The sequence below is a fragment of the Chrysemys picta genome, chromosome 1 (assembly GCF_011386835.1).
Source record: "Chrysemys picta bellii isolate R12L10 chromosome 1, ASM1138683v2, whole genome shotgun sequence".
NCBI classification, from domain to species: domain Eukaryota; kingdom Metazoa; phylum Chordata; order Testudines; family Emydidae; genus Chrysemys; species Chrysemys picta.
In genome coordinates, this window is record NC_088791.1 from 25193338 (window position 1) to 25216784 (window position 23447).

At 41.3% G+C, this 23447-nt stretch overlaps 1 protein-coding gene across 13 annotated transcripts in view; it reads right to left on the minus strand.

Moving 5' to 3' along the window:
- The window catches only part of PHTF2 (putative homeodomain transcription factor 2), a 150533-nt gene that overhangs the window by 44085 nt on the left and 83001 nt on the right, over positions 1-23447 (minus strand). For all 13 annotated transcript variants that reach the window (XM_065555938.1, XM_065555769.1, XM_024109160.3 and 10 more), the window contains 5 exons: positions 21708-21866; positions 17846-18011; positions 16974-17138; positions 9608-9809; positions 5430-5588 (listed from right to left, as the gene is read on the minus strand). In XM_065555938.1, the coding sequence (XP_065412010.1) occupies positions 5430-5588; positions 9608-9809; positions 16974-17138; positions 17846-18011; positions 21708-21866 (851 nt within the window). The remainder of the gene's footprint in view (positions 1-5429; positions 5589-9607; positions 9810-16973; positions 17139-17845; positions 18012-21707; positions 21867-23447) is intronic.

Consider the following 23447-nt stretch of genomic DNA (forward strand, 5'->3'; position numbering starts at 1 on the left):
ACAAATACCCAGAATTCCTCTCATGAGGCTTCGGGCAATTGGTCTGCAAATTTTGATATAGCGGTTGAGTCAACAAAATCATACATGTTCAGCAAGGCTTGCTGGTTAGCAATTCGCATCTGTAAGGAAGAGGAGGTGTCCTGCCCATGAGGTCCACTCATTTAGAGTCCCTATCCTTGGGGGTAGACCTAAACCTGCCCCACTGAGGTCTATCATTCACCACAGTTAGAACTAGGGAATTTGTGGCCAGATGGGAGTAAAATCCCTCAAATCCAGGCATGGGAACGAAATAGCCAATGTGATCCAGAGGCCCTTAGCCAGTTTAAGGTCAAATGGCTGCAAGACATCCACTAATTTGTGGGTGCTCTTTTGGAAAAACTCCACTTCACTACTGAGGGAAGCAGCTACACACTGCAAAAAGTCTTGATACACCTTAAAATTCTTCAGTACAGAAAAGCAGCACAGAATCATCCAGAGATGAAGGAGAGAATCATAGAATATCAGGGTTGGAAGGGACCTCAAGAGGTCATCTAGTCCAAGCCCCTGCTCAAAGCAGGACCAATTCCCAACTAAATCATCCCAGCCAGGGCTTTGTCAAGCCGGGCCTTAAAAACCTCCAAGGAAGGAGACTCCACCACCTCCCTAGGTAATGCATTCCAGTGTTTCACCAGCCTCCTAGTGAAATAGTTTTCCCTAATATCCAACCTGGACCTCCCCCACTGCAACTTGAGACCATTGCTCCTTGTTCTGTCAAGGCCCTTAACTGAGCCAAAGCAGGATCCTGTTCCAGGGCTGACGACTCCAGAGGCTTCACAAGGAGAACTTCTGGTGCCTGGGCTTACGGCGGATCGATGGCCACCACTGCAGACCTGGCCATTGATCTTGCCTTCAAGTGAGACGAAGAGCGGGATCTCTGCGACTGAGGAGCATCTCACAGATTCCATGGAGGTTACTGGCATGGATAAGGCATTGATGGCCAATAGGCATGAGGCCAGCGGCCTGAATCCCGACCACGAGATGGGCGCCAATCCTGCTACCCATAACGATCCATCAACAACCTGCAAGGCTGGTCAGACGATGGAGAGTGAGAGGATGATGACTCAGTCTCAGATGCCAAGGAGCTTTGGAATTCTGGGGTAAGAGTGGACTGAGACCAGAGGGAGCGAGTAACCAGTCTGACTCAGAAAAAGCCAGGAAGCAGTACTGCAGATGGAAGTGGTACCATCAGTACTGACCATGCTGATGCTGGAAGTGGTGTCAATTGTGAAGTCAGCAGTAGTACCGGAGTGTTTGGTGGTACTAACGTCAAGGGCAGTGAAAGCTGCCACGGAAGCATTTGCAGTGCCAACAGTAGTGCTGCTGAGGAGATTCCCAATACCGAGGTCCCATGTACTGATCATAGTACCGGCCCTATTTCCACAACCTGTGGAAAGGGAACATTAAGGTGCAGTGACAACAGATCAGAGGGTTCAGCGGCTTGCTGAGACAATGGGGCTATAGATGATGCAGCCCTGGCAAAGTTCTGGGCCAAAGACTAGGTCTAGACCCAAAAGCAGAGGTGGCCTGTAGCTGCCTGGTACTCTGCCAACATGGAAACAGCATCTCCCTCATTGGTACTGGACTCAACGGATGCCCAGGGGCCTGAAGCGGAGTCAATAATAAAGGTTTTCTAACCTGCCTACTTGGTACTGGGGAAGGATAAGAGATACTCATGCCATCCCGCACGCTGCACCAACTCTGTGCCAGTCCATACCTTCCATGGGGGAGCTGGAAGAGTCACCCTGAGACCTGAAGTGGCCTCAATTGGTCTTATGTGACTTTTTCCTTGGTGCAGTCAATGGGGAACACCACCTCCATTTCTTCAGAGAGGCACCTTCTCTGGAACATGAAGCAGCAGCACTCTCAGAAGCAGAGGGTGATCTTCAACCTGATGCCTGCTTCAGTATGGAGGCCCTCCACGTGGCCTATTCAAGCACGTGCTGTTTCAGGCAAAGGTCCCGAGCCACTGGAGTCTATTTTTTGAATAATCTGCAGATCACACAATGCTCTTTAACATGGGCCTCGCCAAGATAGAGCGGTGGGAATCACTGTTGGTGATCGCTGTCCCATATAAAGAACAATGTTTAAACCCGGTGAGAGAATCACCAAGGAAAACAAACTAATATGACTAAGGGCATAGCTACACTTGCGAGTTAAAGCGCATTAAAGCAGCCCAGTGCACTCACGACGCGTCCACACTGGCAAGGCATGTAGAGTGCTCTGACTCTGCGGCTAGAGCGCTCCTGGTACTCCACCTCAGCGAGTGGAATAATGTTTGATGCGCCCCCGCTGGAGCGCCGCGGCGCCAGTGTGGACACCCTGGTCTGTTAATGCACTCTGATCGGCCTCCAGAAGTGTCCCACAATGCCTGTTCTAGCCACTCTGGTCATCAGTTTGAACTCTACTGCCCTGCCCTCAGGTGACCAACTGTCAGACCCGTCCTTTAAATTCTCTGGGAATTTTGAAAATCCCCCGTTTATTCAGCCAGGCATGGAGTGCTCTCAGCGCATCTTATCTTTCCAGGTGACCATGCCTCCACGCGCCAGGCGATCCCCAGTATGACGCAATGGCGAGGTGCTGGACCTCATCAGTGTTTGGGGGGAGGAAGCTGTCCAGTCCCAGCTGTGCTCCAGCCCTAGTAATTATGATACCTTCGGGCAGATATCAAGGGACATGATGGAAAGGGGCCATGACCGGGACACACTGCACTGCAGGGTTAAAGTGAAGGAGCTGCAGAATGCCTACCGCAAAACCTGCAAGGCAAACCGCCACTCTGGTGCTGCCCCCGCGACCTGCCATTTCTACAAAGAGCTGGACGCGATACTTGGAGGTGACCACCTCCACTCCGAGTACCACCATGGACACTTCAGAACCCAGTTCAACAAAGCAGGAGGAGGAAGAGGAGCACAGTGGGAGCGAGGGTGCTGAGGAAGACACCCCAGAATCCCTAGATGCATGCAGCCAGGAGCTGTTCTCAAGCCAGAAGGAAGGTAGCCAGTTACGGCAGCTGGTGCTTGGGGAAGGACAAACACCAGAGGAGGTTCCCAGTAAGCAGCTTTTATTTTGGGAAGGAAGTTATTTGGTGCAGGCTCTTGGGGCAAGTAGGGTTAGGGCTGCATGCATGCCTAGATGCAAAATAGGGCATTGAAGTGCTTTCTCACATCATGGTAATCGGCCTCAATGATCTCTTCAAAGGTCTCAGCCAGAATTTGGGCAATGAGCTTGCGCAGGTTTCTTGGGAGAGCCACTGTGGTCCGTGTCCCAGTCAGGCGAACATGTCCACACCACTGTGCCGTGAGGGGCAGGGGGGACCATTGCTGCACACAGGAAAGCTGCATATGGGCCAGGGCAGAAGCCACATTGTAGCAGAAGACCCTCCCTTGCTTCCCAGGTCACCCTCAGCAGCGAGATATCTTCCAGGACGAACTCCTGTGAAAAATGTGGGGACAGTGTTCAGTGTAGGGGCCCCCTGCAGCTGTTGGCTCTCCCCAAGGCACAGAAACCCAGGGGACAGTACAGCCATGAAACAATCATTCCCCCTGGACCCTGTGCTTACTCACCATTTTGGGGCTCCCGTGGGTTGTGTGCTCGCTTTGGGATGGGCAAATTATGCTATTGTGTAGACTGTGCTTACCCTCCTTAAGTATGGGGAAATCATTGCTCTGTCTGGTGTGACAGCAGCAAGAAGTAGTTCAACAACAGTGCCTCTCAAAATCTGAGAGGGATGAGGTGTGAAACATGGCGTCAGAAATCTTAAAGGAGCAACACTACAATTCGATACTACAGAACCTGAACCACCGAAAAAGAAAATCAACCTTCTGTTGGTGGCATCTGACTCAGATAATGAATATGAACATGAGTCAGTCCACACTGCTTTGGATGCATACAAATGTTTAGCGTATCTGGCATGTAAATACTTTGCAACGCCAGCTACAACAGTGCCATGCAAACACCTGTTCTCCATTTCAGGTGACATTGTAGATAAGAAGCGGGCAGCATTACCTCCTGTAAATGTAAACAAACTTGTTTGTCATAGCAATTGGCTGATTAAGGAGGACTTAGTGGACTTGCAGGCACTTATTTTTGAGTGCAGTTATGTAAAAAAAAAATCTACATTTGTAAGTTACACTTTCATGATAAAGAGCTTGCACTACAGTACTTGTGTGAGGTGAATTGAAAAATACCGTCTTGTTTATTTTTTACAGTGCAAATATTTGTAATAAAAATAAAGTGAGAACTGTACACTTTGTATTCTGTGTTTTAATTGAAATCAATATATTTGAAAATGTAGAAAACATCCAAAAATATTTAAATAAATGGTATTTTATTATTGACGGTGTGATTAAAACTGCAATTAATCATGATAATTTTTTAAATCTTGCGATTAATCGCAATTAATTTATTTAACTGTTTGACAGCCCTAGCTGGAATACTAAGTATTCACTGGTTTGCTTTGAAGCCTGCTTGCCTTCAGCAAAATGATACATGTTGTTATCCGAGAATTCTATTTCCATTTGGTTCCCCACATCTGAATTTCATTTCTATAAAGGACTCCACCAATAAGGGGCTGCTGGGTTGCTGCTCTGCTCTTTGACTTCACTATGTAGCTCTTTAAATCAGAACACTTGAACTTCTTTTGCTGCCATGCAACAGCAACAATTGTGGCTTCAATAGCATATAGCATATTCTGAGTAATTGAAAAACTAACCTTTTTAAAGCATGTTACATACTCATATCTAGGAGAACATCCACATTGGTGGATCCTCTCACAACAGAACTTGGAGGTAGAATCAAATTTTCTTGTCTACTCAGAGTTCCCCTCATATGGGCTAATGGACTTACTGGAGACAATGGTGAAAGAAGCGGGGGTGCAGTCTGAACTATGACATGGAGAAAGCACTAGCATCAACACAGTAATGACTAAAAGTGCAAACAGATTGCTGGAAAAACAGTCTGCCAAATCTCTGGCAAGAAAGCTTTCTTTCTCACATAAGAGGAAACCACTAGTTTCTTAGATATATGTGCCTCCAAAGGAGGCGGCTGCTGCATAATGGGGCTGCTTCTAGAAGGCAAAATAGAAAGCAGCAAAGCTCTGATGGGATGTGGTGTAAGACCATAGCAACAGACCAATTATCCATATTGTGGACCCGCCCCCAAGAAGTGAAAAACATGCTAAATTCAAAGTGACTCTTGTGCAAACTGGACACCAAATCGCAATGATTCCCAAAGACAGTTACTTCACAGGAATATTTTTAACAAGTGTCATGAATTATTAATATTGACAAGATCACCACTAAATTCCAGTGATCCAGAATGCGTTCAGAAGAAATAAGTTCAAGGGAGATGTTGGCAAACCAGTTACAAAAAGGACTTTTGGGAAAAGAACATACCTCCACAGGGTAGTGTTTCTTATAATGGTGGGATTTCCTGTTTCGAAGAGCACAGTCACTAGAAGCACGTTCTACATTACGGCGTAAGGGATATCCAGATTCAGGTCCCTCCTCACTTGAAACTTCATCAGATACATTTGTTACTGTCCTGTGTGTATCCTAGACCAATTAAAAATGTACTATTAGTAAATCACACTATTTTTTCATAATGGTCTTTTAATTCATCTTAAATACTGCAATCGATTTTCTCAATTCTTTTAATTAAAAAATATTTAATAATCCCCTTTTGCTGAGTAGAGCATAGAAAACAGTTTCCCTCTTTTAGGTTATTGACTACATGGAAACGTGGTACTAGATGTGATATACAATAGAAGATTATAACATACTAAAGTAGGTGATTAATCATTGCACAGTAGTCGTGTGTCAGGCTAATTTATACTATACTGCAGAATGGATTCAAGATATTCATGTTCCAAGTGATGTTTTAGGTGAAGTCACAGCAATCCCAAATGGTGTATGACTCAAAAGAAAAGAAAGCAACATTCTATTCTTGGTTTTGTCCTCTCAAACACAGTAATTTCCATTATTGACAGCTTTTTCCAATCTTAAAATTTAATTTATTTTTACCACCTCCCCCCCCACACCCAAAGACGTGTAAGCCAGTAATCAACTATGAAATGCTTGGACTGTGAGCATATATCATTCCCTGGTTTCACGCTAATGTAGACGCAGCCCCCACAAAAGGAGAATGGTAGGAGGGACCAAGAAACTTTCAGTTTTCATTCTAAAGGGTTTCTTTTTTTAGAAAAATATACTAGTTTAATAAAGAACAACAATGAAAGTCTCTTTGGCTTCTGCCCTCCAATTTCTAAATTTCCAAGGATGATTTTTACTTTAGTGCACTTTCAGTGAAAGAAGCATTCAACAGCTGAATGTTGTTTTGTCATAAAGACCATTTGCCTACTCTCCTACAGATTAATGGCTGCATAAGTAATGTTAAGTACAACTGTTGCATTTGTTTGTATGGGGTTACATGTTGCTCACCGGGTAATTGCGATTTCTCAGGTTGTGCATGTACCTTTTGGACTTTGAAGCAGTGACATGGTAGCATTGCACAGAGTACAATTAATTGGGATGAGCATGGGTGGCATACTAAACTTATTGTTTATTTTGTCCACTGGATTGCAACTTTGGGTGGGTAGTCCTGAAATCAGGGTTTAGAATAATGTTGTGGCAATGACTGGGTCTCACAAATCTGCAAAAATTAGGATTTGCAGTAATGCCTTTTTTTCCAGCAAATCAGGCATCAGGCCATTGTTTGTAGTGAAGGGGATTGGTTCAGGTTGCTTCCCCATCACCTGCAATGCACAGAAGTCTTTGGCTAGGCCTGAGAATTAAACAGCTTTATTAAATGCACTGGGCTTATGGTCTGATTAGGTCTTCCATAGGCGCCGACTTCTGCTCCGACCGGTGAGTACTCGACCCCTCTCTACCCCCGTCCCCGCCCCGACTCCACCCCTGCCCCGTCCCCATTCCAACCTCTTCTCCAAATCCCTGCCCCGGCCCCACCTCTTCCCCTGAGCGCACCATGCTCCCGCTCCTCCCAGCACTCCTGGAGCTTGCTATGCCACCAAAGATGGGAAGCGCTGGGAGGTAGGCGGAGGAATGGGGACGCAGCGCGCTCAGGGGAGGAGGTGGAGGAGGAGGGAGCCCGGGGGAGGGGAGCTCCAGCCCCGGAACACCCATGGAGTCGGCGCCTATGAGGTCTTCAACAGTTGAGCTGTTTAGCATTTGATTACTGAAAATTGGGCAAGTCTGCCACAGCATGAGGTGAGAGTTGCTTGTGACCTTAATATACTGCCAATACTGGTTGTCTTTTTAAATACTGTGTTTGTTGTTCGAAATTACAACAACATTGCAGGCATTTAGCAAAAGGTGAATGCTTCTGTGCATCCTTATTGAACTCTGCCATTCTCAAAGTTTCTTTTAACAAAGTTATTTAAAGGAATAAAAGGCAACTTCATTTAAATTAGATATTAAACAGATAACTCATTCATTAAAATTATAGTAATGGCTATTACCTGCTCTTAAAATTGTTTGTTCATAAACCCTGTTTTCTGAATTTTTTTCTTGTTAGCTGCAAGAGTTCTGCTTTGAAGCAAAACATCAAGACTCCTTAATCAACAAAAGCTTTTAAAATAGTCAGACTTCAAAATGCTGAATTAGCAAGATTTAGCAACAAGTGTGTCAATAACATTTTCTGATTTCTTTCATAAATAATGAAAAATACTTCTCCTTTTTCTGATGTTAACAGGTATAATGAGAAATGCCACATAAGAAGTTTTTATATTTCTATAGAAATTAATTTACCTCAACAAGACTTTTTTCATAATTTATTCTAAATTTAGAGAGGTCTTTGTTTTTCCAAATAAGATTAGATACATTTATAATTATCCAGAAAACTGTTTATGCATGTATAAAAAGTGTTATGAGAGCTTGGAACTTCAAAAACGTGCTCACCATTTGACTGAGGAAAAGCAATATAAAGCACATTGAGGAAACTGATTTTTTCCAGAAACATTTTCACAAGTCTTATTTTATCTTCAACATACTGTAAATGACGATGATGATGCCAGAGCAGATAGTGATAAATCAGTGAAAGCATCATAAATTACAGTAATTACAAATTAAGTGTGCCAATGCACATCAAGGGACATGATCAAGGAGAAGCATGAAACTACCGTATACAAATATTCTAAATCTCACTTGCCCAAGTGTATCAAAACCTGAAGTAGGTGTACAGAAAGAGTGCATATGTTGCACTTTCTATGGATCCTATCTATGGAAGACCCCAAAACGGGTCCCTCCTTTAAAAATGTCTCTCATTGAATGAAGCCAGTGTCTCTCAAACTTTCCTTAGGCAAAAAATTTCTGTTTTACCACCATCATTACCTTCTAGAAGGTAGAATAATAGGCTGCTCCTCATTTGCTTCCCTTCGCTTTCTTTAAATGCTGCACTTCCAAATCTTCATGTACCAATAATGGTAGAGTTGTTTTGGAGGAGAATGAAGTAAGATGAAATAGGAGAACTGAGAGCTATCAGACCTAACCAGCCAAGCTCCATGTTGAGCAACACATCCTTCCTCCTCATTATGCTCTGCTTTCTGACTATCTTTCTTCTCTCCGATCCCCTCTGCGCTCTGCATTTCAGAGTGCCTTTTCACTTCCATGGGGAAGGGAAGGAAAGAAAACACTTGCAGATTTCTGCACTTATCCACAAGAGAAGGGGAAGGAGAATCCATGAACACGGAGGATTGGCAGGGAAACCCTTTGAAAGTATGGGGGGTTGTTTGAATTTTGGAAGTCATCATTACTGTGAAATGTGTCCAACTGTAGCAGAGAAGCAGACTCATTCCAGAGAAAAATCTAACAGAGGCAGGTGAGGTAGAAGCAAAGCCTTCTCATGAAGGCTAAAACAAACAAGAAATACAAGGACACATGGTGAGTCAAATTAAAGAAAATCAGAGAACCTAAAAGTCAGTAAAATGAGGTTCCTGTGGTAGGAATTGAGCCGTAGATATGCACTTGCCCAATCCTGGGTGACCAGTGTTACTGGGGTTCTCCCATTGTGTCTATGGCAAAATAGTTATGAAGTAGCACTTGCATAAATTAGCACAATTTAGATATAATAAAATATTTCTGAAAAGCAGTATTTTTGCCTTTGGGATGGCCTAAGTTGTTCAATATGTGTGTAATTTCCCAACACATTTTGCCAGGGAAGGGCGACTCCAGACACCACTACAAAAAGGTTTCAAGTCTTTTATGCAAAATTCAGTTGCTTGCAGTGCATTTTGTCTACCTGCAGATATTTTTTCTTTTATTTCTTTTTATTAAAATATTGCCCTGAGATTTTGGTGGAGATTTCTTCTTGAAGGAAGAAAATATTGATGGGACAGTGAAGAGAAAATATAAGGAAAAATTTAAGAGCAAGAAACCCAGAACTAGATCTTGCACTTAGGCCCTTAGTATCCTAACACGAGCCCTATTAATTTTTTTTTTAAGTTTAAAAAACACAGGGTCAAGATATAAATGGGAACCTATCCAAACTGCTGTGGCAATACGGTGTTCATATAATTGGACACACTACTGTTAGTTACGAAACAATGAACCATGCTTACTTTGTGAGGACTATGATTGTTGTATGTGTTTCTCACAGTTCCTGTGCTCCAACCTCCCTCTTCTGGCCTAATCACTTCACAGTGAGGCTCATGGGTCTGTACTCCATCTTCACTGCTTTTACCTGTCTTTTTCCCATCAAGGGAGACATAGCCATTATCAGTCTCTGTTGATTTATCTATTGAATTCTTTGCTTTCTTTGATCTAGATTTAAAACAAAACAAAAACAAACATGCACATAAAATTACTGTACGACTGTTATTGTCTATGTCCTCTCTTACCCTTCTCCCCCAACTATTTTTGACTTCATTGTTGAGATGTATGAAAACTAGTAATCTAAATCAGATTCAGTAGTATCTGTGCTACTTTTCACCATTTAAAGCTTATCTGTTACAACTGTAGGAATCTGGAATACCAAATGAAACATCCAGCACATGAAAGATTATTATATATTACAGTACTGAAAGAAGAGCTAAAGACCAAGAAAAGCTGTATTTTACTAAATAAGGCTTTATAACAGCAACTTGACAAAGCCAATTGCAAGTTCTGAATGCAATACATTTCCCTGTTCACATTTTTGTATCAAACAGAAACATAAAGGTATGCCCAAATAGCTGTTAATTCTCAGGAATTTTTAACTGATACTTATTTAAACTAAAAATTCATATTCCTTGCACACCCTTGCATGAAGCATGAATTAATCATATATTGAATTAAAATGAAAACCGCTATCCAAAAGTTTAACTTTTTGGCCTAACTTCACTTTGCTTCATCAGCAATCTAAAAGTTTATGCTAATTAGGAGATTTTCAAATGCATAATCCAGGTTGTTGCAGTCTCCCATATTACCTGGCAACAGTATGACTATTAGTGTTCCTGGCTTAAGTCCTCCCCTTCCAAAGCACAAAAGAGTAGTACAAGTATATACAGCCTATTTCAAATGACACACTAAGTGGAGGCAGGACAGAAAAAGAGAGAAACTAGAATAATTCTAGTTCTACAACTCTTAGAATAATCTCCCCTGTCCTGTGCCCCTCTCTTCCCATCCTACACACCAACATCTCTGAGTAAGCAGCAGACATAACAACAAGTGGAAACTCTAAAGAAAGGCTTACAACAGTGGAGTTTGGATGACTGCACTTCCAAATTACAACTTGGTATCTATGATGGCTTCCAACTGATGGTGGTGGTGAATGTGTGAAGGAAAAAGAGCAGGTGGCTAATTTACCAACTGATGAGGCAGATAGCTCAGACCTGCAAGCCCTTGAGGTTGACACACTTTGGACAAGTCTTATAGGCACTGTTGGATCAAAATCTTTATCCAGTGAGCAATGGAGATCTTGTAACAGGACAAGGTGGCACACAGCTATATGAAGTAGGTAAACAGCTGCATTTTAGATTTCTGGATTACAAGTGTATGTCCAGACCATGAAGCTTTCTTGTGGGAGTAGAGGGCTCTGTACACAAGGTAGGTAAAACATTAAGTTATCTGAGTTTTTTCTTCTGTATATCCCCCTTATTGAGAGAGAAACTGGTGGTGCAACTGGACCACCACTATATCTCCCAGTATTTGGATCATACTATGGCTCCTCTCGAAGAACTTACTGTTGGCAAGTAACCTTCATCTGAACTTTAAAAGTATGAAATAAATTTGAGGGGCCACACTGGGGAGGCAGAACACCCCTACCTAAAATAGGTACATTAAAATTTTGCTTTGGTGCAGTTCTACAGTGTTGAAATTATTTACTTAATAGATGAAGAGTAGGCTAGAGAGATGGAAAGGGAGATGCCTATGAAACCTATCATTTATGTTTATGGAAAATGGATGATTAAGCATAGGAAGGAAAGCAAATAATCAACCCTCTGGTGCTAGCTGGACTTGTTTGCAAGAGAATGCGCTTCAGGAAGTCCCAACAACCAACAATGAAGAGGCTAAATAAGATAAAGGAACAATAGTGACAAAATAGTCGCAATAAGAGGGAGGCGGAAGAAGCTCATTTTAATGCACTAAAACAATATTTTTGTTATCTTTTCTTCTTCATAGCTACAGTGGTTGAAAAGAAATGCAAATCTCATGAGACACACAGTTAGTAGAAATTCAGTATAATACAAGACAATTAAGTGCTCAATTCTGATCAAGTCTACCACAAACAATTTGCTACAATTAAACATTAAATAATATTCAGGTAATTCAATTCCTTAGAGCCTTTTTCTGTGTACAGTATATTAATAAAGAACCAAAGGTCATTAAATGTCTTCTGGCAGACAGAGCATCAAAAAGTATTAAATGAAATAAGTAGTAATGAAATATGAAAATTCAAACCAGTTCTTTTAGACAGCGCACAGATTTAAAAAAATGCAAAAGCATAACCAGTGAGACTCTGCTATTCCATGACTTATTGAACTGATGCATGAGGTACAGTTGTGATAATTCTTCCAACTTTGATTCGAAATGCATTCATAGGCCTGTAAAGTTCAAAAAGGTTCTGGTTCAACTAAACCTGGTTTTCCCCATGATCAACTTTCACTGCAAAGATGAGGCTAGACAGGTTTGAACATCCTGTAAATGTTTACAGGAACTGGAATTGGGATTAATGGACACACTGGAAAATATTATGCACTTGCTTCATGTGACCTTTCCCAGAAAAAACAGTTTGAACTTGAAAAGTACTGGGAAAGAGCAACCCCAAAGTACTCCCCAAAAACCACATTATTTCATTTTTTCCGCCACTGCAATGTACTTTAAAAATTTCACCTGAGGTGGGGAACGTGTGTAACTCTCTATTAGAATGTTAATACATGTCTATTACAGATTACTATATGAAGTGTGAAAAATCTAATAAAGTGTACGTATAGGGGGATAACATGAACACTTGTAGGAACATGACGGTGTCTTGCGATTTACAGATATACCAAAAGACAGGACAGGCCAAGCATTACTTGACATGGTATTCTCTCTGGATTAGCTAGAGGAAAGTGTTAAGGAAGGCTTAAATAAGGTTTCTGGAAGATAGATTTTCATTATCATAAATTGGGGGAAGTAAGGAAGGAGAGACTAAAGAGCAAATCTTCTTTCTGTAAATGGAGAAATAGTCTGCTCCCTTTACTTTCATCTGTGCTGATCTTAAAGATTCTCTCCTGACCCAATCCTAGAGTTGTTCAAAATTCAGAACTGAGGTGTTACATTTTGTGTGTTCTTTGAAACAGATACTGACTTATTTATTATGAATGTATACAGAGCTTAGCTCAATGGGACCCCAACCTGGTTGAGATTTCTAGGTAATATCAAAATATAAATAATAAATTATACAATTTGTGCAAGGTTTCCCCTCACCAAAATGATATTCAAGATGGGGTCAGAATTTCATAAATTCCTTCTTGCGCTGGATGAAAATCAAGTATTGAATGTTCTACAAGCTACTAATGACATTGGACTCTGCTATTCAGAAAGCATATGTTTCAAACACTTCCAAATTATCTAGGTCTGAATGTATGTATATATTTGATAAAAACTGTTTTCACTCTATCATGTATTTCAATTTATGATATACTCCAAGAACAATACATCCACTTCTGTGAAAACGATCCACTGCTTCAATCAGCCATTATAATAATATACAAGAACATAATGAACTAGTAATGTGGAGAGAGTGCTGGGTGGGGAAACCATGAATTCTGTTACTGTGTAAATTTCAGCCTTTCTTGGAAGAATCACTGAGGCTCACTTCCTCCACACTCATCTCTCAAAGATTCTGCATTGTGAACTTCCTGCCTGAAAATGCTGGACTTCTAGAGCCTTTAAATACTGACCTGCGTATTTGCCAGAGAAGAGAGACATTGCTAGAAATCAATAAGAGGCAATACATCCCTCCAAGAGGTGTGTATTCTGTCTCTTCAATGCTCTCAGCCCCTGGCATAAATACACTGCACAACTACTAGATTGGTGGCCAGCCCCACTTCTTGACCAAACTGTATACATTTAATGGCGTTTCTGATACTTTGTTCTAAAAGTAGTATAGTTGTCATCTTTGGAAATTAAACTCTGATGCAAGACAAGACTGTTGGGCAACATATGTTAAACTGCTTAATTTTATTTCTTTCAAAATACTAACACAAAGAGATGAAGGTTTTAAAATGAAAAAAAAAAAAAAAAGCATTGAAAAATCCCAGCTCCTAGATGCCATTGTAACGCTGACAGACCCCGGTTGTCAGTGGGTGGGATCGAACCTGGGACCTCTGGAGCTTAGTACATGAACCAAAAGCCTGTGGCTGTTAACTAAGGCTGTAGAGCAGACTCATTAATCTCTCTCTCTAGGTGGTCTCAGTGCCACTAGATGAGACAGAACACTACACCCAGTAGGTGTGTGGGTTACACCATCATACACACATAACACTCATTATTATATACAATATTTTAAGTGTTCGGGGGAAAAAACACATGCAAAATATTTCCTCTATAGAGGAAAAATGCAAGGGATTGACTGAACAGTTTATACACAATGAATCATGCAGGCGAATATCTGGGCAACGATGTTAACAATTCCTTTGGTACACAAAAAAAGTCACAAATCAAATTCAGTTCAATTTGTTCCATACCGAAGGCTATGCTAGAAGCAGTATTTTCTGCACTGGTAGCTCCATAGCAGTAGTAGAGCAATAGCATAAAACTTCACCACAGCTAGCTTCCATGATTCTCTGTGTTGACTGCAATTAGACCCTTCTGACTAAGGAAAATGGAAGTAATCATGTACAGCGAAATGTTGAATGTGCCTTCAACTACAGTACTAAGTGCTTGTCTACATGGGAACATCCTGGAAAGTGAATCCAAATTAACGAACGGTGTGAATTTGAAGTAGCTTTGTTAAGCTGCATTAAATCCCTGTGTGGATACTATTATTCAGAATTAAAGTAGCCTTAATATGGTTTAGTTTAGTTCTCTTAGTGAATTAAGCTAAACTGAGTACAAACCCACCTGAAACCTGTGAGTATGCACTCATCACAGCTCAGCCCTGCCTTCACTACTGCTACCCATACAACCACAGCTACGCTGCTATTTACATTCATGCTAGGTTGATGAAAGCAAATGCTAATGTGTACACAAGCAAGGAAATCACAGACCCCAGCTCATAGTGTAGACAAAGACAACTTGAGCCTTCCTAATGACCTAGTAATAGTGCTATACAATGTGCCATACGAGATGTAGGTTAGATTTGAGTTTGCAGTTTCTTCAGATGGGCTGTCAAAGAAGCTCTAGCCTTTCAGGGTGGGGTCTAGCAAGTTCTTCTCATGGCTTATAACCCTGAGATTTGATTAAATGATGTAAATAAGCTCTACAGTGAGACACAGCCCTGCTTAACTGTAAAGATTGTGTATGTGATGTTGACCCTTCAGAAAATGAGGTAAAATTTTGGGGTGCCACAGGCCTGATCCTGTGTGGTGCTAAGTGCAGTTGACTTCTATGAAAGTAGAAGATATTCAGCACTTTACACAATCAGCTCCAAATGCGCTGGAATAGACTGCATGAAGAACAATTCATTGAGATGTGAGCTTACTCAAAAAGATCACCCGTTTGATATTACTTGTACTTTGCAAAGCCAGTTTAGTTTATATAATGAAAAATATAAATAAAATGTATATAAAATTAAAATGGGATAGAATTGCCAGTGCTTTAAAATATCTAAAAGCCTGCAGCTCAATACAATGCTCCTGGTAATTAACTTTAGAACACCGAATAAACTTTATCAGAGTTTAAGAGCACAATCACAAATATAAAATGTTCGTGTAGTAATATTAAGACGAGACTTCCACGATAGAAAACATACATGTAGGAAACTGCAGTATCCCTTTTCTCAATTTTAGATCACCTTAGATTACATACAATATTTTGAACAGTTTCTAAATGCTTCCCAATTTTTAATGCAGCTGTATAGTGCACTTGCATTTGGATTCTAGACAGCTATTGAATGTTTTTACGTAAGTTTTCCGGAGGACCATTGTTTGGATAGATTCATTGTTCGCAAAAGAAATAGGCTACTGAAGGGCACAATAACTATACTTTCCCTCCAATCGTATAAAGGCTTAATTTAAAAAAAGAAGAAATATGCAAGTTGCACTTCATTACCTTAAGTGTTCTATTGTCCTTCTTGAACAATAAAAGCTTATGGGTATTTGACACCTTGACTTTTTTTTTTTTTTTTTTTTTTTTGCGCGCGCAGGCATAGAGTTAGAGCAAAGAAATATATACATTTAAATGTGTCATGTCATGGAATTCCATTGCCACCAGTAAGTTATTCTCTGACAGGATTTAAAAATAGAGAAATTGAAGTGTCTTATCTTTGATAGTCCTTATATCAGAGGTGAGCAAACTTTTTGGCCTGAGGGCCACATTGAGGTTGCAAAACCGTATGGAGGGCCGGGAAGGCTGTGCCTCCCCAAACAGCCTGGCCCCTACCCCCATCTGCCCCCTCCCACTTCCTGCCCCCTGACTGCCCCTCTCAGAACCCCCGACCCAACCAACCCCCCCCTGCTCCTTGTCGCCTAACCGCCCTCTCTCAGGACCTCCCTCCCCTAACCGCCCACTGGGACCTCACCCCCTATCCAACCCCCCTGCTCCCAGTCCCCTGACTGCCCCAACCCTTATCCACACCCCCACTCCCTGACAGGCCCCCCGGGACCCCACGCCTATTCAACCCCCCCGTTCGTCATCCCCTGGCCCCATCCACACCCCTACCCCCCTGACAGGCCCCCCAGGAACCCACGCTTACCCAACCCCCTCCCCGTTCCCCATCCCCTGACCACCCCCCACCCCAAACCTCCACCCCATGCAACCACCCCCTGCTCCCTGACTGCCCCTTGGCCCCCCGCCCCTTATCCAACCTCCCAGCCCCCTTACCATGCTGCTCAGACCAGCATGTCTGGCAGCCGTGCCGCCTGACCGGAGCTACACACACTGCCGCGCTGCCCTGCAGGAGCTTGCAGCCGCGCTGCCTGCGTGGCTGCGGGGGAGGGGGGACAGCAGGGGAGGGGCCGGGGGGGCTAGCCTCCCGTGGGTCGGATATGGCCATAGATATGGTGGGCCATAGTTTGCCCACCTCTGCCTTATATACTACTTCTCCCTCAAGCATCGAACACATTTGTAAAGTTAAGCCATTAATTTTGTATGTCACATGGATTATTTCACTGGAATTTGCCAAAATAAAGACTAATGTCCACACAAGCTCAAATAATTCAGAGTATGTTAGAAAAACAGAAAAACATTCTGTTCGGTAGAAAAAAAAACACATTTGATAGAAATATAGATCAAATATTACTTTTTCAGAAAAGGGATAGTGCATATCTACGACATACATAGCCTTAAATAAATACAAACCCTGATAAAAAGAAAGCAGCATGCCAGATATCTCTGAAGACGGCGCCAATACTGTAAGGGGTGCTTGTACTGTAGCTCTGCACTGTTCCCTCCTGTGTGTTATCTGTGGTACTAGAGCCATCTCCTTCCCTATGTACTTCCAAATGTGCTGCTTTCCTTAATTTCCTTTATCAGAAGAGATTAAAATTGGAAGGCATCTTTATAAATGTAATCCATTAGCTCTATAATGTGTTCAACAATTTTTGTAAGCATGCAAAATAAGAAACTTTTTAAAACATTTTAATCTAGTAATTTACCATTTTGTTTTAATAAACATTTTAAAACATTCAGCACATTAGAACTGTCCATTTTCATTATATAATTTCTTCTAGACAAAAACGTAAATTCACTAAACACTAAAGGCTCAAACCCGCAGTTGTGAGTAGTCCCACCAATTTCAACAGGATTACTCATAGTAGTAAACCCTATTCATTTAAGTATTGGCAGGATGGGGCCCATGTTTGCGGTTGCACTGTTTTTCTTTTAATTTGGGCCTCCAACAGGAAGATTATTGATCAGTATTGAGTACTGAATAATATAAGTTTACATTCATAGTTACAGAACAGTCTCTACCAATATTTAGTGACACACAATTTGAAGCAAAAAGGTTCAATACATAGCCAAATAAAGGTGAAATCACAAGACTAAAGGTTTTAAATCACTTTTAAAGTTTAGTAAACATATACACAGTACTCAAATTTCTTACAAGACAATGCATATCATACGCTATTGTAGACAAAACCTTGCAAAATGGTTCAGAGATTGTATATTCCAAAATAATTTCATGTACTCATGATCCTAACTGATAGAAAACATTTTAGTATAGACTGTACCTTCTTCTTTTACCCCCTGTGCTAGGTGGTGGTTTAGGAGTTCGTGTTGAAACAATCTGACAATGCACAGTTCCAAGTAGCAACATTAGCCATATTGGCCCAATTACTTCAGTCAGAGGTATGTTATGTGGGCTTGCTGCTGTATAGAATAATACTATTGCACCAACTGCAAAAAAGGAAAAAAAAATATTCAATTCAATGTCTGAATTGTCTTGAAATGCTCTATTGGTCAACTAACATGGATATTTCACAAAATTAAAAGTATTCACATCTCTAGAGATCCTTTTCTACATCCGAACTGCTCTTCACCTAACTCACTCAAGCCAAATATATCTCTGATACAACTTGCATTGCTAAATGACAGGTTGCAGATTCTACTCTAATCTTAGAAGTACAACCACACCCATTCTGATATCTTAATTATATGCTGCAAATATAGATGTCATTTCTGACCCAGACACATGGAAACAATTTCCAGGTCTGGTGATCTCAGAGGATAATTGGAAGAAATCTTTAAATAGGATTACTAGAAGATTAAAAAAATTTACTAACAACTATAGGACAGTATCACTTATTCATACTGTCACATCTATTATAAATTTATCCTCATCTGTATGTAGACCACAGCATGGCATGTTTACATATGTTTTGGAATTGTAATAAAATGGATCAATGTGTTTGATATTATGGGACATTTTTTATTATATCTCACAAATACCACGAGTCCTCTGAACTAGAATGTCAGCTTGTTTCATGGAAAGTGTCCTGATGCAACTATTTCTTAGTTGGTCAGAAGAAACCTATATAAACTGAATATTCATGCATCAAGAAATGTGTCACCTGTGAAAACTTTTAAACTAGGAATTGTTCATGCTTCCAAGAAAATTCTTGAGGTGCATGAACTCATGGAATCCAACAATCAGAACAAAGCTCATATATAATTTATTAAAACTGGCCTCTGTGCTGAAAGTTATGAACAGATTTATTTAGAAACAGCAAATATCAACTGAATAGGGGATGACACAGGATCAACCCTGATCATACAGCCACAGTGAACATTTTTTTCATTTTAAATCACATTTCCTAGTTGTTTGTCTTCTAGAGTTAAGTAAAACATATTGTACATCTACAGAGAAAGATTTCTCTAATTCTGCCAGAGTCCTATCCCCCACATTGTCAGATGCAACGAAAGCAGATCTGGATAGTACACTTTCCCTTGCTGCTATGACACAAGTAAGTGTCTGTAATTCCCTTTGGAAAGAAGGCACAAGTCCATGTAACACTGCTATCTTGGCCATGCTGGGGCAATAAGCATCATCCTGGCTGATCATCTTCACAATCTTCCACATTAGAAGGAATGGTGGGAAAGCATACATCAGATCTGTACCCCAATTTAGGAGGACTGTATCAGTTAGAGAGTGAGCATCTGGCTCCTGCTCTTAACACCAAGTGCCCTTCTTTTTGTTCAAGTCTTCTGGTAACTAGATCTTTATCTGAAGTACCAAGTACCCCAAAGTAGCTATGAAGCCACAAAGTACCATTTCAGAGTAGCAGCCGTGTTAGTCTGTATCCGCAAAAAGAAGAACAGGAGTACTTGTGGCACCTTAGAGACTAACAAATTTATTAGAGCATAAGCTTTCGTGGACTACAGCCCACTTCTTCGGATGCATATAGAATGGAACATATATTGAGGAGATATATATACACACATACAGAGAGCATAAACAGGTGGGGGTTGTCTTACCAACTCTGAGAGGCTCTCTGTATGTGTGTATATATATCTCCCCAATATATGTTCCATTCTATATGCATCCGAAGAAGTGGGCTGTAGTCCACGAAAGCTTATGCTCTAATAAATTTGTTAGTCTCTAAGGTGCCACAAGTACTCCTGTTCTTTTTTAAAGTACCATTTGTGCATCTGGGAAAAGTCTCTGTGTAGCTGGTCCACTGACTCACTGAGAGGCCCTGTCACATGCAGAGCTACTGTTCTATTGTCTGTGGCTACTTGAACCACTGATCTTTGCACTGGAGTACTGAATGATCTGACCAGAGAGAGGAATGATCTGAGTGCCAACAAACTGCTCTTAACTCCAGAACACTGATATGAAGGCAAGATTCCTAGTGATTCCAGAGACCTCTTGTTAAAAATCTCCAATTAGAGGCACAGGGGCACAGATACACCTACAGTGGAGCACCCACAGGGACACTACTCGAAGAACAACTTTTGGATGCATCTGATCAGCCCTGGATCCAGGATGGAACGAAGACCTCCATCTTTCTTTGGAATTAGGAAATAGTGGGAGTAGGAACCCCAATTTTTGAGATTTTCCTGAACCTCCTCTACTGCTCCCTCCATTAATAAAGTGGAGATTTCTATTCTTAACACCAACTTGTGAGAGGGATCCATGAAGAGAGAGGGAGGGGAGGTTGATCTGGAGGGAAGATTTCAAATTGTCCTTTTATAATAATCAAAACCATCTGTCTACAGAGTCTTTTGACACTTGCCGTAAACATGACAAAGAGTCTCCAATTGTTAGGGGAACTGAATTCAAGGTTGTTTTGTTGCTCTTGAACTTCATGCCACACCTGCACTCTAACTGCAGGTACAGAATGGAGGACAAATTCCTTTGTCTCATCATGGATTTAAAGGGACATCTTTTATATTGCTACCGAGAAGCAGTGATTGCCATTGTTGCCGCTGGTAGTGTTGTCTGCCTTTGTTGAAATATAAAAATGAAGAATAAGATGGACAATGTTGCCTTTGCTATTTGAAGGTAGGTATAGGAATTTTCCTCTTAAAAGGTTGCAAGAAACCCTGATGCATAGCTGTTGATCTTGTCTCTCATTTTCTCTAAGACTTCATTTGTTTTAGAACTAAAAAGTCCATCCCCTTCAAATGCAAGGTCTTCAATCTTTGACCTTGTTTCAAAGATTCATTTTAAAGTAACAAGCATTATACCATAGTAAATTCTTCTAAATTAAATGTATATATATTTATTCAATAATTTAAAAAAGGAAGGTCCGTTTGTGGATATTTGTTGGGACACATATTTGCATGTTTTTACATACTTTGTATGTTAACATACTTTTAATCTGATTTTAGGTTAGTGAACATATTACATGAAAAAAATATACCCAACTATCCACAGACTGCATCTACCCAGAGTAAAATCTCCCCAGTGATTTAAAATATACCCAGAATGCACAGCTAATTATAGATCCTAAATGCAACACCAATTATGGATTTTAAATACACTTAGAAACAGAGTATATATAAAGACAAGCAAAAGGAAGTATTACTGGGAAGTGGAGCTAGAAGTTTGGGCAGCAGAGAAAAATGGTGGAGAAAATAGTTGATCAGAAGAGCTACTGGAAGGGTGCTGACGAGGTTAGTTTCCTCAGGGCTCAGAGTTCTGGTATTCCCTGGATGTTCAGAAAACTCTTAATATTCATATTCATCATAGAGAGGATGGAAGCACAGCACAGATTTCACTGTTCAAGTGGAAGGGATGCTAAAGTGGCTTTAAGTCACCATTATACCCTCCCAATCCTGGATTGTTCCATGCCCCCCTGTGTAATTTAGAAAGCCCTGAAGCCTCTCCCCGATGCCTACTGGCCACAATGCTGTGTGCTGCCATCTATGTTCTCTTCCCCCGCTTTTGCCAGGACTTATGAGGGGGTCCTTGGAAAGTAGCCTTTATCTGAAGTAAGCTGTGTAAGTTAAAGGTGCATTATTAGGACCACTCAGCATTTTGAAAATACTGGATCTTGTCAGTACTAAGTGAACTTGACAAGATACAATATTTTCAAGATTGTTACAAACAAATGTTTGCTTTTATATTATCTTATTATCCAATTATACCTTGTAGAAGGTAAAGAACAAGCAGCCAGAAAAAGATGACGTTTGATGTCACTTGTAACCACCACCTGTAGAAAAATGGAAAGAAAACTACTCGAACAATTCCTTTTCGGGTCAGAGAGGTCCAAGGACTTTCAGGTTTTGCTTTAGCAAAGGCAGAGCCTAAAATTAAAGACAACAAATGTTATTCTTAAAAACACTTATCTAATAAAGTTCTGGTTACCATTTTAGTACAATATAATCACAATGCTGTCTTGTGTATTAATGCATCCATATGGTACATACATATATACACATGCACCACCCAGGTGGTGTAAAGGCAACCTGCTGCAGGATTCAAAAGTTCAAATCCACCTCCAGTACCTCATAGAATAAAGCAAGCAACCATTAAGGATTTTTGTTGAAAAGTGAAAGTTTATTCTAATATAGCAAAATAAAATCATGCTGTAAAAAATAAAGTTAGGTACTCTTTACTGTGTTATGCATAACTTCAGTTTTTCTGAGTTACCTAAAACACATTACAAATAGTCAAATGACCAGGAATTTAAGATTTACATAGAGTTGGCTAAAGATGTATTTAACAGTATCCATAAAATGTACTAGCAACCAACGGGGTCCAGAAGAAAAGTGGATGCTGCTCATTCTTAACTAGCAAACACACACATTTGGAAACTTCTGGTAATAAATGTGCTAGACTATACAGGCAACATAGGAATGCAATTTTCTCACCTATGCCAAAACAGGTGCTCCCAGTTGGGCTAATCAAGGGGGCAGGGCTGCACCTGCAGTTACAAAGGTCAGACAGAGAGCCAATGAGGCAGAAATGGCTGAGAGAGAGCTAGGAAGAGGAACTGGGAAGGGAAGAAGTGAGAGCCTAAAATGTAAACGGTCAGCTGCAGAACTGTTTGTGTAAGTTTAGATAATAAACCTGCCTAAGAGAGACTGTGGGTGTGGCAATGAGACCATAACAAGTTGGGGAGAAGCCCTCTGACATATGGAAGAGAAGGCTAGCACTGAGATCGGCCCCTGGTACAAGGGGAGAGCAAGGAGAATTACTGGTGCCAAGAAAAAAGGGAAAGCCCAAGCATTGACTGAGCCCACCTAGTTTGGCTGATTAAGGAAGATGGAGGAGATGATACATCTATTGGTTATAGCACAGCAACACCAGACAGCTGCACTACAGCAGCAACAGGAACAGCAAAGACAGAGGCTATGCTCCTACAGTTGACGAACAGGCTAGAGAAGCAACAGAGGCACAACTTGCTGCTCAAAAACACTGGCTAGAGGCCCCCCCCCTTCCAGCAACAGGAATGTCTACAGAAGCAGTTAGGTCAAGAGACCCAGGGGAACCTGCTTGGTGATGGAGAGGGAAGCTCAGGTCAGCTAGTCCCTGGCCTGGTAAAGCTTGGGCCAGAGAACGACCCATAGGCCTTCCTTGGAGACAGTGGCAAGTGCAGCAGGCAGGAAGGAGTCAATTTACATAGCACTGTTCCTGATGGGCAAGGCAGAGGCAGCATACCAAGCAGTAAGTGACGAGCAGACAGGCTCCTATCCTGTGGTGAAGGCTGCCATCTTAAATAGACTAGGACTGACTTCAGAGGTGTATAGCACCGGTTTTGGGCTGAACCATTTCCATGGGGGCCATGACCACACATAGCGGTCAAAGATTACAGGACCTCATGGCTTGGTGGCTATGCCCGGAGACCAGTTCAACAGAGAAAATCATGGACCAAATCATCCTGG